This window comes from Camelus ferus, chromosome 16 (genome assembly GCF_009834535.1).
Source record: "Camelus ferus isolate YT-003-E chromosome 16, BCGSAC_Cfer_1.0, whole genome shotgun sequence".
Taxonomy (NCBI): domain Eukaryota; kingdom Metazoa; phylum Chordata; class Mammalia; order Artiodactyla; family Camelidae; genus Camelus; species Camelus ferus.
Genome location: NC_045711.1, coordinates 31565241 through 31579138, shown reverse-complemented (window position 1 = coordinate 31579138; position 13898 = coordinate 31565241). Strand labels below are relative to the sequence as shown.

At 54.2% G+C, this 13898-nt stretch overlaps 1 protein-coding gene across 1 annotated transcript in view; it reads right to left on the bottom strand.

Moving 5' to 3' along the window:
- The window catches only part of CACNG4 (calcium voltage-gated channel auxiliary subunit gamma 4), a 57580-nt gene that overhangs the window by 4796 nt on the left and 38886 nt on the right, over nt 1-13898 (bottom strand). Inside the window, exons 2-3 of the mRNA XM_032457037.1 lie at nt 7135-7218; nt 2124-2264 (exon numbers count right to left, since the gene is read on the bottom strand). Coding sequence (XP_032312928.1) covers nt 2124-2264; nt 7135-7218 — 225 coding nt within the window. The remainder of the gene's footprint in view (nt 1-2123; nt 2265-7134; nt 7219-13898) is intronic.

The window sequence follows — 13898 nt, the reverse complement described above, 5'->3', positions numbered from 1 at the left end:
TTCCTCTGGTGATGTGGCACCTCTGAACATACCTTTGAAATGATTCCTCCTGGGGAAACGGGCAGCAGTGGGGGCACCTCACTTTGAAGGCTGACCACCCTGGGCTCAGCCGTGTCTTTGCCACCGTGTGACTTCAGGGAAGCTGCCTGAGCCACCTGCCTGCCTCCTCAGGAGCTGGGATGAGGGGCTTGTGCTTACGGAGTACCGGGCACTCGTGTTAGTGTACGTCCTCTTTCCTTTCCTCGGGAAAGGACGGGGGCAGCATTCAAACGCCACAGCAGGGATTTCTATAAGGGTCCACACCTGGAGAAATCTGACTGCTTCAAGGAGAGGAAAGAAGGGACGGGGCAGGGAAATTGCGTGGAAGGAGGACGCTGCTTCTTGGTAAGGAGACCCTAACTTCCCAACACATGCGCATGCGCACACACACACGCACACACACCCTGATGCACACATCCCCCCCTCAGATACACACACGCATACACTGACTGCCCTGGAAGGGGATGACAGCTGAACGGGCGTAGAAGAAAGAGCATGAGAAGCACAGCCAGGAGCCCCAGCTCTGCTGACCTGCCTGGGAGATCTTGAGCCGGTCTCTGAATCGCTCTGGCCCCTCAGGTCCATGATGCAAAAGGAAGTCATCCTCCTTCTCCAAGGGAACACAAGAAGAGATGGAGATAGGAGGACCTCTGGGGACCTACACGGGCCAGGCACCTTTCGAGGCCCCTCCCTGAGCTCAGCAAAGGAGGCAAGACCACCAGCTACTGGGATTCTCATGGCCACCCTCACAGTATTAGGATGTGAGACCAGATGCAGAGAGGGCACAGGGCCTCGGCCCAGCTCCGGCCGCCTCCCCTGTACTGCTCCACCTCACCAGTCCGGTGTAAGAAAAAAGAAAGGTGCTTCAAAAGCAAAAATGCTGTTAGGACCGTGTAAGGAGCTATGGTAACAATTTAGGAAAGAATTGCTGAGCATCTTAACATTTCTCGCATTTATTCACTGGAATGGGGCCTACGAAGTCAGATGGCTCCTGTTGCTCCAGACAGGACAGGGACCTCTGCTGCACTGTTATCTTCACTCCTCAGGAGCCACCCAGAGTCCCAAGGATGCCACTGGCCAAGCTTTGTCCCGCAGACACCCCCTCCATGCACCCACCACCCCAGCAACTCAGGCCAGAAAACCCAGGTTCTCTGCTGAATGGTGAATAAACACTGACCCATCTCCTGCCTGGATTTCTCCCATGTCTGCAGTGTGAGGGGAGAGGGGACAGGCATTGAATTGTCTGCATCCAGGCTTGGAGGAGCGACAGTGTAAAGCCATTTTGTTTGGTTTGGTTTGTTTTTTTGGGGGGAAGGTAATTAGGTTTATTCATTTATTTATTTACTTACTGGAGGTACTGGGGATTGAACCCAGGGCCTTGTGCGTGCTAAGCAAGCACTCTACCACTTGGACCGGGAGTGTGTTACTGTTACCCACAGCTCTGTGGGTTTTCATTGGGTCGACATAGGGGTGGCATAGAGGTGTTGCCGCCCATCTCTTAGCCAGGAGATTTGGGCAATCAGGATGGCCCCGGTGAAGGGGGCGTCTGCCCCGCTCCCGCCCCAGCCCTCTTGCTCCCCTGCCCCGGGCACACTGGGCTTCTCTGCTTCTGCACCCTCGCCAGCCCTGTTCCCCCTCACCCTGTCTGCAGTTGCTCAACTCCTTCAAGTCTCGGTTTCCGTGAGTCCCTCTGGGTACCTCCCTGACGCCCCGACTCAGCCAGGCTCCCCTGGTACAGGCTTGTAAGGCACTAGCACTGCCCTTTTGTGGCATTTTACACACCTGGACTTATTATTTTTCCAAATTGACGTGAAATACACATGACATAAAATTAACCCTTCCAAGTGCACAATTCAGTGGCATTTAGCACATTCACCATGTTGTGCAATTACCACCTCTACCTGGTTCCAGAACATGTTCATCACCCCAGAAGGAGACCCTCATACCCAATAAGCAGTTGCTCCCCACCCCCTGCCTGGCCCCCTGGAATTTTGATGTTAATGACGCCCAGTGATCTTATGGCCGACCCGCTCCCCCAGCAGGACCAGCACTCAGTGCAGCGGGGACCAGAGCGGGCAGCTCACCTGCAGCCACAAAGAGGATGCCGGCACTGAGCACAATGTTGTTCTTGCGGCTGTAGAACCTCCCAGCGCCGATGCAGAGCCCGCCGAGCAGGAGCAGGATGGTGCTGAGAATGGGGAAGACGCTGGAGGCACGCACAATGCCTGGGCCGGCGGGAGACAGAGCAGACAGGGTGGTGAGACCAGCTGCCCTCTGGGGCAGGGCCGGGGGCGTTGGCCAGAAGCCCCAAAGCTCTCAAGGCCCTTCCCCTTGACTCCAAGACTCCCGTCTGGTCCTGGAGACCCAAGGTGGATAGGGAGCCGAGGCGGGGACAGTTGGACCAGATCCAAGTGACAGCCCAGGCCTGCTGGTCACCCCCCCGGACGCCAAGTGGCCTGGAGTCATAACTGTCCACATCTCGCTTGGCCTCTTCCGGGGTGTGGGTCACACTTCTGCCAGCCAGGAGGGAGGAGTCAGTGCCACCAGGGGAGCCACCACAACAGCCAGGAAAACACAGTCGGACAACACCTCACAGCCCACTAGGCCCTTTCATGGACACCATCTCCACGAAGCCTCCAGGAGGCTGGGGAGCGGCAGGCAAGACAGGCAGCTGCGGTGGGTGGCTGAGGACACAGGCTTCGCTTGAGTGGGTCTGGGTAGCCTGCTTTGTGACATGCTGGCTGTGTGGCTTTGGTCACATCACCTAAAACTGGGCTTCCCTGTTAGTGGAAAGCAGTTCATAACAGCACCCACGTCCTGCAGCTGGTTTTGCACACCTAAGGGGCTCAGCACAGGGCCTGGTCTTAGCATGCACTTCTGAAGTGACAGCCTTTAGCGCCATCGTCATCATCGTCACTCCAGGGGACAGACGAGGATGCAGAAACTCAGGACCTCCTGAGGTCAGAGAGAAGGAGGCAGCTGGCCAGAGTTGGAAATCCATGGAATGGTGTCCAACAGAGTAAGATTTGCACCTTTGCTCTGCTGCTTCCTGGTGGGGTGACCAGGGCATCTAACTTCTGACCACCTTGGTCCCCTCTTTTATAACCAGGGGAGACCAGTAATACCTACCTGTAGGGGGCTGAACTGTGGCCCACCCCTCCCCAAAAGCTATGTCCAGGTTCTAACTGCTGGTACCTGTAAGTATGACTTGAGTTGGAAAAAGGTCTTTGCCGATGTGATTACGTTAAGGATCTCGAGATGACACCATCCTAGATTCGGGTGGGCCCTAAATCCAATGACAAGTGCCTTTATGAGAAAGGAAAAGACACAGGCAGAAGAGGAGACACAAGGGGAGAAGCCATGTGAAGACAGAGACAGAGAAAGAAGTCATGTTGCTCAGGACAAGGATGCTGGGGCCACCAGAAGCTGGAAGAGGCAAAGAAAGATTCTCCCCTAGAGGCTTTGGAGGGAGGATAGCCCTGCCAACGCCTGACTGAAGACATCTGTCCTCCACACTGTGTGACAGTAAGTTTCTGTTGTTTTAAGCTACCCACTCTGTGGTAATTTATTACGGTGGCCTTAGGAAAAGGATGCACCACCTGCGAGGGTTGTGGTGAGAATTTGATGGAATAAGGTACAGAAAGCACTTAGTAGGGACCTAGGGGATGCGGGTCCCCCTTCCTTAGCATCTGGCTGGGAGGAGGGGCGGGAGGAAGGGAGAGGGCACGTGAAGAGGAGCCCCGAGCTCAGCCTCCCTGCTGCGCCTGCATCCCAGCCCAGGAGAAGTCCCAGCTCCGTGGACCCTGGGTGGCCCCGGCAGGGGACAGTGAGTCAGGGAGCACTGGCAGGCCCCCCTCCTGAGCCAGCTGAGCTGGTTTCAGGCTCTGAAGGCAGCGTTTGTCTCCTTCTTTGTAAGCCCACCAGTGTGTGCCCCTGCCGCACAGAGAGGGGTTTGTTTGGGGCATTAAATGAAGCTCTTCTCTATGCCACCTCCTCCTCCTCCCCTCTCTGCCTTCTTGAAGTTGTGGGCTCCGGGAGGAGGTTTCCTCTGCGCTTCTGAAATGGGCCTCTGAGCTGTGCTGGCCAGAAAAGGAGGATCAGGTCCCCCTCGATGCCCTCGTTCTGCAAACGGGTCACAGGAGAGAAGGGAGACTGGACCCTCCAAAATCACTGAGGTCGGGCCGGGCTCAGAGCCGCCCATCCTGCCCAGGTAAGTCATGTGAGCGCTGTCCTTTGCCACATGAGCTCATTCTGGGGCTCTGGGTGTGCAGGCGCCAGCCATTGGTGCAGGCTGGGTCTTGCACAGAGCGGGGCTGATGTCCAGCCCATGCCCTGGGGCCATGTCAAGCCCTGGCGAGGACCTGCGTTTGCTCAGAGAATGAGCATCTCCTTCTAATTCACCTGCAGGCACACCATGGACTCCCAGTAGCCCTGACATGAGCACTCCTGAGGCTTAATACAGAAACCATCCACCCAACCAGAAAAGTGGAGCCTGGAAAAGGGGAACCAGGCCCAGGGCAAGTGGGAAGGAACTCCTGAGGCCAGTGGGGCCAGTGGAATAGAAATGGCAGGGAATCAGGGAAACACAGATCGGGTGGCCGCAGTGCCAGAGACCTTGGCCTGTCCTGGAATGCTGCCTCCTCCCTCTGGCTCCAAGCTCACAGGCACCTGCACTCCGAGCTCGCTTTCAGGGTCAGTTCTCCCTGCCTCCGCAGCCCCTGAGTGGAGAGTCGGCTGCACTTTCCACCCCAGTTCCACCAGCAGCCGACATCACAGGCCCCGAAGCCACCGCCCCTCCTCCTCCTTGGGTGTCTCTGGGCTGGTTAATGAACCCAGCCGGTCTCCCCACGTTTCCTTCCCAAATGAGCTTTAATTGCTGACGTGCTGTCGCCATCATTTTATTTTGGAAAATCACTGCTGGGACCCTGCCACCCCCAGCCCTCACGCCCTGCCCCAGGACACCACTGCCAGAGTTTGAGGACAGCGGGGGCCTGGAGCTGGATCGGCGAGTGTGCGGTACACCCTCGCTTTGCCCTTCCAGATCCTCGGACCCCCTTTCCCCATCCTGCTCTGGGCCCAGGGAGGCCGATGCCAGGGACCAGATCATCAGGGTCCCCTCATTCTGGCTTGGAAGGAGAGCAGGGGAGACGGTTATTCCTCTGGCTCCCTTCCTGCGGACAAGGATGAGTGGCTGCATTCCTTCATAAAGGCCACACTCCTGCCAGGAGGCCCTGTTCTCACAGCGCCCCTCGTCCAGGTGACTATACCTGATTCTCCCACCTATTCAGGCCGAGGGGTGTAGGGCTCCTTCTGTTGCTAGCCCCGGGGTGCTCTCCACCCCCTGCAAGTTTCCCTGAGCCCTGCCCACCCCTCTGTAATGAGTCCTTCACTAAATGACCTTTCACCCCGTTTGAGCAGACTCTCTGCTTCCTGCTGGGACCTGGGAAGCCGTATCATCTGACCTCTGGGCTGATGTGTCATGAGGCCCATCCACCAAGAGATTCCTGTACCCTGGAGACCGTGAGGGGACAGGGGTGGGGAGTAAAGAGGAAGAACCAGCAGAGACAACTCCCATAACCTGGGGCAAGTTCAAGTGGGAAGTGGGAGAGAATGGTTTGTTTCTCCAGTGCTTCCTTCCCCACAGTCCCAAGGCTGGTCACTGGGGCATATCTGCCCTCAGAGCCTTAAGAACCACCCAACTGCCCTGGGGGGTGCAGAAAGAGGCAGGTTCTGAGGCAGGGTTGATTTTTCAATTGAGCCATTCTGGCTGGGCTGAGCACCAGTAGCTGCCCTAGATGGCTGTGCAGGCCATGCACTGTGCAACTCACGGAGTGTTATTTATATAATTGTCTATGCAAATAACATCCCTTGAATTGTGCAGTGTGCAACCTGCACAACCGTTTGTGGCAGCCCTATGGAATAACATTTGCTTGGTTTAGTGTTGACCCCCAGAAAGCAGAAAGAGAGGACAGGTGGGAGGAAGAGGAGAAGGTAAGGGAGGAGAGATAGAAGGCAGATCTGGCCAAATTATTTCAGGTTCTGGGCCTGGCCAGAGCATCCTGACACTGCCCCAGACTCCATGGGAACCACACGCTGTTTCATTTCACTAGATGACTCACAACCAAAATCCTTTCTCTTAGAAAAAACGATCCATAAGCAGGTGCAGAGTGGATTGTGCTCCCTCTGAGGATGCTGGTATCGATTCTCCATAAATGCAGCTGGCACCAGCCCCTGGGGGAGCTGCTGGGAGCAGCTCTGCGTGTGTCTTGGCTAATGCAAAAGGGAAAAATGACTTCAAAACGGTGCTGATTTTTCCATTTCCAGGTTCATTCCTGGGCTGTGGCTCCATCCTTCCTCCCAGGGAGGTGTCCACAGGCCCAGGGATGAGATCAGGATTTAGGGCATAGTGCTGTTCGTCCTTTGGGGTTCAGTATATTCTGTGACTTCTGGGTTCCCATCTGGGGGCCAGCCCAGCCACAGGACCCGGGCAGGGGCAGCTCACGGGCAGAGGTGACAGCTCGACCAATTGGTGCTGGAGACACTGAGGACCCACATGTCCGAGGCTGGTCCTGCTACCTCCCTCACCTTCTTCCACAGGCTGCCTGGCACCCACCGGGCTTCCTCAGTGTGTGACTTAATCTGGTTTTTTAAGAGGAGAATGCTGGGTGGTGTGGGGAGGGGTGGGCAATCCAGTGCTGGCAGGGCAGTGTCCTTGGGGTGTCAGAGCCCCCCAGGGATGCTGGGACTGGGCATGCCTATGTTTCTAACCTGCTTGTCAGGACTGGCTGCAGCAACCACTCCTCTGAAGACAGCCATGCCCAGAAGCCCCGGGGAGCTGGGATGCCCCAGACTCATCTCCTCTTCCCAGGCCCCAGTCTCCTCCGGCATGATCCTATCAGCCAAGTAACTCCACTGGGATGCCCAGCCTTGAACAAAACGCCATCCTCTGAACCAACAATTCTGAGTCAGAGAGGGAGTGACAGGAGCACCCAGAGAACAGCACCCCACCCACTCCCACGGGTACATCTCTCCTCCAGCCGCCTACCCGCCACCCACTCCTGCTTGGCACATGAAGGAGGGATTCTCAACACTTACGGAGGAGATACTCCGAGCTGTCGTGGTCGTAATCGTTGTCCTCTGGGAAGTGATTGATCCGGAAGCAGTGGCCTTTATAGATCCCTGGAGGAAAGGAGAGGAGAAGAGTGCGGTCGGTGTGCGTGGGCTCCAAGTGCACGCACTCCAGATCCACGTGCTGCGTGCGTGCCTGGCTCTGGGCGCGGAGGGAGAAGAACGATCCGGTCAGGGGTCCCCGGGTCTAGTGGGGGGTGATGGGCACACACAGAGAAGAACTGCACAGGAGAAACGTGCCCAAAGGTGACCGTATCATTTCCAGTCCACATCTGGACACCTATGAGAGTGAGGCCACCATCAGTAACCACGCAGGGACAAGAGGACTCAAGCAGAAATTCCTGGGCTAGCAGGACAAGAGACCCCCTTATTCAAGGGGGCTGCAGAGCCAAGTCTTGAAAAATGACAGTTTCCCAAGGGGATGGAGGAGGAGGCCTTTGAGGCCAAGGAGGAGGCTGTGTATTTGCCCAGGGTGGGAAGTTCTGGAGCTGAGAAGGACCTGTATAGGGGGAGGGGTTGTGACTGAAGGTGGGGCGGATGCTACGGGTCAGGTAGGTCAGGATGAAATCTGCCCCCATGGTGTCTGTCTGTCTGTCTTTCCCTCTCTCAAGCACACAATTATGGTGAATCCCTCCTAAGTTACACATCAAATCTGCACACAGCTGGTAACGTGATTCTAATCGCCTCACTCAGTGTGATAGAAGGAAGAGAAGATGGAACAAGAGAAACTGCCAGAAAAGTCGAGACCTTCTTCTGCCTGGCTTCCCCTCCCTGCTCGGAGAAGTTGCCTTACAGGGTGGGAGGCAGGGTACCCTGGGTAGTTCAGTAACTGCAGGAGGACAGCCCAGTCCTCCCTTCCAGAATCTTCCGTCTAGCTCTCCCAGCCCCCACTCTCTTGCTGTCTGGGAGCTGCCAGTGCAGAAGTGGACACAGGTGGAGGGGGTTCTCGGGGGGTCAGGCTCTGCCTGGCTGGCGGACCCCCTCACGCCAGGTCCGCCCCCAGCTCCTGCAGGGGCTCATCTCCACATCCCTGCACTGCCCGAGTGGGGTGGGGGGCGGTTTCCACCAGAGCCAATTCTTGTTCTGCAGCTGCTGCCAAGCGTCTCACTGGCCTTCCCACGCCCAGTCTGACCTCCTGGTCGGGAGCACAAGGTAGGAAGCAGGGCCTGGGCCAGACCAGCGTTCATCTCGGTGCTTCCAATCGGGAGAGGCCTCTGAAGAGCTGGGGGCTGGCTGCTTTTCCTCCTGTTTACCAGTCAGCCGGCTTACCAGCTCTCCCCAAGCTCTCCCCTACGTCCGGCTCCTTAGCTGCTGCCTTCAGGGAGCTGGGGTGCTGGGTAAGGACCCCTGCTTCCTGAAGACCCAGGGGCCTCCAGGGCGATTGGTGGGCAGGTGGGGCTTGGTCAGGGACAGCGGAAGACAGTGAACTCTGCCAGGTCAAGCAGGAACAACTTAGTTACTCCCCTTCAGTCTCCTCATCTGTAGAATGGGGATGACCACAGGCCTTATCTCCTAGGCTCTTAGGAGAATCACCTGAGGTAATACTTGAAAGGCACTAAGACGATTCTTGGCCTAAGGTGGTGGATCAGGGAGGCAGGTTGCTATGGGATCCAGAAATCCCCAACCCTTTACCCAAGGGGTCTTACTCTTTTGTGAGTGGTTAAATTGATGGAGAATCATGAGCGTCTGTGAGCAAGAGGAAACAGAACCAGGACAGGCTGGTGTCAGGGTGGCCAGAGGTGGGAGATGCAGAGGCTCGAGCAGGCCACACCCAAGACTGAAGATGTTCATGGAGATACTGAACAAGCATTTTCCAGGGGCAAGTAGGCTAGACGGAGCCCTCTCCCCTTCCTCCCTCCTCCCCTGACCCCTGCACACTTTTGGGGCTACCGCCTGCTGCGTCTCCCCACATCTTTCTTTGTGATGTGCACCTACACGTGTGCACGTACGCGAGGCTTCCCCTTGTTTTAAAAAAAAATTAATATTTTTACATGGAGATGTCGATTTACACACAGTTGTAAGAAACAATACAGAGAGATCCCACATACCTTTTTCCGGGTTTCCCCCAATGATAACATCTTACAAAACTACAGTATCACAACCAGGATACTGACATTGCGACGGTCAAGAACATGCCACCAGCGCGAGGATCCCTCATGCTGCCCTTTTACAGCCACACCCACCTCCTTCCTGTCCCCAGCCTCGGACACTGACCCATGGCAACCACCAAGCTGTCCTCCCATTTGTATGGTTTTGTCATTTCCGGAAGGTTCTATAAATGGAGTCACACAGCATGTGACCATGGGACTAGCTCTTTTCACTCAGTATAATTCTCTGAGGAGTCGTCAAGTTGTTGGACATATCAACAGTCTGTCCCTTTTTCTTGCACAGCAATATTCCATGGCATCGATGTACCAGTTTATGACACCTGGATTGTTTCCACCAGTCACAGCTGTGGTTTCCAGCTGTTTCTCATAATGCTGCTATGAACAGTCATGTACAGGCTTTGGGGTGAACCTAAGTTTTCATTTCTCTGGGTTGAAGGCCCAGGAGTGCACTTGCTGGGTCATACAATGGTTGCTCGTTTAGCGTTATAAGGGCCAACCTAACTGGTTTGCAGAAGAGCTGCCTCCCTCTTGGAATTATTCAATACATTTTACTCTGTAACCTGCTTTTTTCATTTACTGATGTATACAAACTTCTCTAGGTCAATACCCATAGAATTGACTTTAAAAAACTTGTCTTCAAAAAAAACCAGTAAGTTGATACGAATCCAAAAATTGCTGGAAATCTTAGAAGGAAATAGCAGAGGGGCTTGGGGACCAAAGCTTGCTCTAACACTGATAACACTAAAAGAAAATTGTGCTTTGGCAGAGATGAGGAAACCATATATTTATATACTCAGTCGGAAAACAAAACTCAGATTTTGACACATTCACCTGTGTATAGACATGCGAGTTCCAAATGTCCTTCCAATACATTTTGCTAACCTCCACTCTGCATTTAGGGTGATATTTTGTATTTGGTAGAAATTGTAAATAGAAATCACACTGTCCAACATATTAACATTTTTAAACACATTCTTTTTAGAAGCTGCATGACCATCCGTAGTTAGGGTTTATCAGTTTGATTATATGGTAGAAGAGACGCTTTCCTTTCTTGGGGCTCTGGCTCCTGCCACGTGGCGTTCTGCTCAGAGATACGTTGACTGCACATATTCTGCCTTCGCTCTTCCCCACAGCGACGCCTCTCCTTTTCTTTCCTTTTTCCTCTCCCTTCCTCCTCCCACACCAAGCTCTTCTGCACAGACTGAAGGAACGGGCATTGCTATGGGTAGAACTGTGTCCCTCCCACCAAAACTTTTGCAGATGTCGGAACCCCTGATACCCGTAAATGTGACCTTATTTGGAAACAGTCTTGAAGATGTAATCGAGGTAAGACGAGATCACACTGACTTCATGCGGCCCTAAATCCAATGACAGGTGTCCTTACAAGAAGAGGGAAATCTGGACACAGACACACATATGGGAAAAGCCCAAGTGAAGACACAGACAGAGATCAGAGCGATGCGTCTACACATAGAGGGATGTCAGGGACCACAGGCAACCACCAAATGCTAGGAAGAGACAAGGAAGGATCTACCAGAGACTCAGAGGGGACAGGGCCCTGCAGACACATAGATTTCACACTTCTGGCCTCCAGAACTGTGAGACAACAATAGTCTGTTTCTTCTAAGCCACCCAGTTGTGACAGTTTCTTATACAACAGCCCTTGGAAGCTAACACAGGGGAGAGGAAGTGCGGCGGGCCTCGTTCACTCATCACTGGAGTCCAGCCTTGCCGAAAGGCAGACAGACCTGTTAGGTCTTCCTGCACCCTGTCAACTGCAGGGGCCCTCAGCGATGTCTAAGAAGCCACGTGCATGGGGCATCTGTAAAAGCATCTTCTTGTTGGGTGCACAGCAAAACTCACGCAGTCTCTCAGGCTTAGGCTTCCAAAGCACTGGGGAAGGTTCCTGAGTCTTCCCCCTCTACTTACTTCCAGCCAGCGACGGGGACCTCACCACCTCCTACGGCATTCTCTTTCCAAACGGCTTTAGCTTCAAGTTCCTGAGAGGCCATCTACTTCCACGAAACTCCATCCACAGGGATGACTTATCATCCCGGGGAATATAAGAATCCATCACCTATCAAGTGTCAACTCTTCAAATCACTGAAGAGAGGAATTGTGTCCAACAGCATGGAAGGACATGCTAGTTTTCCAGCCGTCCAGGCCTTGCACAAAAAGTAAAGCTCAAAACTGAGGACCAGAGGTGGCTGGCCAGCTGCCAACAGTTGGGACCAGATGAGTCCCCCAGCCAGACATTGTTACCAGGCTGGAAGCCTGACCCCACCCCCATCAGCCTCCCCACTACCCCCATTAAGTAGTGGGCGCTATGGGAGAAGGGCAGGAGTCATTTCGGCACACGGAGTGTGAAAGAGATTGCTCCCCACCCCTGGAATCAAGAATGTAAGCATTTCCCTTAAATGAAAGTCCTCCCTGGGTCAAACATCCTCATTTCCTTCAACCATTTCATTATTGAGGGTTCCAGATCTTTCTCCAGCCCCGCCCCCTCCTCTGGGTCAGCTCCCAGCTCCCAGTGCTCAGAAGCACAGCACTCACCACCAAACCCAGTGTTCCAGGCTGGGTCTGACCAGCCCAGAGCACAGCAGTGTTGTCCCCTCCTCTTCTCCAGACCCCGTGCTTCTGTTAATGGGACCTGGTGTTCCCAGTGACTCAGTCTCCTGGGACTTTTTTCGCGAGAGCTGCCTCACTTCCCCCAACCTGTTTTTGTGGAGTGGAGTGTTCAGTTCTAAGGACTCCACATTCATCCCTGTCAAATTTAATTTTGTTAGTGTTGGCCTCGAGGCATTTAATAGGGAGAAAATTAATGGCTGATGTGAGAAGTAAGAGAGAAAGCCGTTGCCCATCCACTTCACATGTGTTTTCTCTCGGTGAATGCGCCATTTGCTGCGTTCTCTATCTAGTGACATTCAGGGCGGCTAATTTTGAGATCCCGGACTGGCCACAGCGCAGGAGTACCAAGGTGTGCCGAGGTCGCTGGCTTGTGCTCCCAGAGACCCAGTGGTCCCCTCCTCCTAAGGGTCAGGAAACCACTGATGTGATTTCTTTATCTGTAAAACTCGGGAACCACGCCAGAGGGAGCCCCTCCTGCTCTAAGATTCCAGGACTATTTTGTGGAGAAAAGGTCCAGGAGTCTGTGCATGTGTTAACAGCTCTATTCATTGACATACGTCCTGTTAAAGGTATTTCGATGGCATAGGAAGCATCTGGAAAGAAATACCCTAAAATGTGTCCACTGTTTTACTTCCGAGTGAATTAAAATTTTCTCCTTTACATTTTCTCTGCATTTTCTGAATTTTCTACAACATCTGGAAGTGAACCAGCCAGGCTCACTGAAAGTGAGAAAAAGAAACCAAATCTTTGATTGTAAGGCAAGTGTGGTGTTGTGTCTGAAGGAACCACAGGTCCACCCAGATGTGGAGGCTGGGGAGTGGGGTGGGGACCGCGGTGGGGGGATGAGCGTGGGTGATATTTTAGCCTCCAGGGGTGAGTCTCCCCACTGATTTCCTTCTGGGCTGTGATGGTCATGCCCTGAGGTTAAGCCCTGATACGCAGCAAGGGTGACCAATCCCCAGGACTCAGGCAGGCATGGGGACGCAGCACTGTCAGCGCTGAAACCAAGAGAGTCACAGACAAACCAGGACAAGTTGTTCACCCTATGAGTCATTTCAGCATCTGACTTAAGCTTCCATAATAGGCCACCTCAGAGGTCCGTCATAATTCAGGGAATCCTGGAGAAAAGAACGTTAGAGGGAGGCTTAATAATCATGGCGCTCACTCGTGTAATTCCTTATCGCTTGCAATGCATTTTCACCAGCCCTACTTCATCAGATCCTCACTGACACTAACGGCAGCAAGGCACACCCATCGAAAGCATACTTTCTGCCCCACCTCCTGCGTCTCTGCCCACCGTTTACTCCAGCCATTCCTCAGTGAGGCAGTCAGCTCCGTGCGGGTGTCGCCGGCTGCTGTCTCGATTCAGCTGCTCCACTTACTTCTTGCTTTTTGCCCAGGGCACTGGGTAGGTTGCCCAGGGGAGCTGCAGCGCACGCATGCGCACGGGTGGAACTGAATTTCGAGGGATTGAGCACCGCCCCTCCCACACTGCCCCAGGGTAACCTCTGAGCTGGAGGATGGGAGCTGGTGGGTAAATGTTCCCTCAGTCTCACTCTCCCAGCCCTCCCCCACGCCGGCTCCCCAGGATGGCCACCCAAGACACAGCGCCTGTGTGCACGCCCTGGGCTCAGGCTTAGATGAAAACTAATGTGCCGAGCACGGTCAGTGCATCAGCCCATCTCATCTTTGTAACAACACGCCTTTGAAGATGCAAGAAAGAGGCTTAGAGGTATCGAAAGCCCTGTTCTCCCAAGCCCCAGCGCAGAGATCCAACTCTGAGCTCTGAGGCAAGCTGCCTAATGCGGTAAAGGAAAGACTTCTTTGCCCCATTTTCAAGAAGAGGCTCAGGGGATGCCCGTGGCAGAGCGGCAGCCCCTGGAATCCAGCTTCTTGATGTCTCCCCAAGTGTTCTTCCCACAGCACCCGAATGCTGCCTTTCCAAGAGCCCTCAGCGAATGCAGGAAAGGGTTCTGATGCAGTGTGGGTCACTGG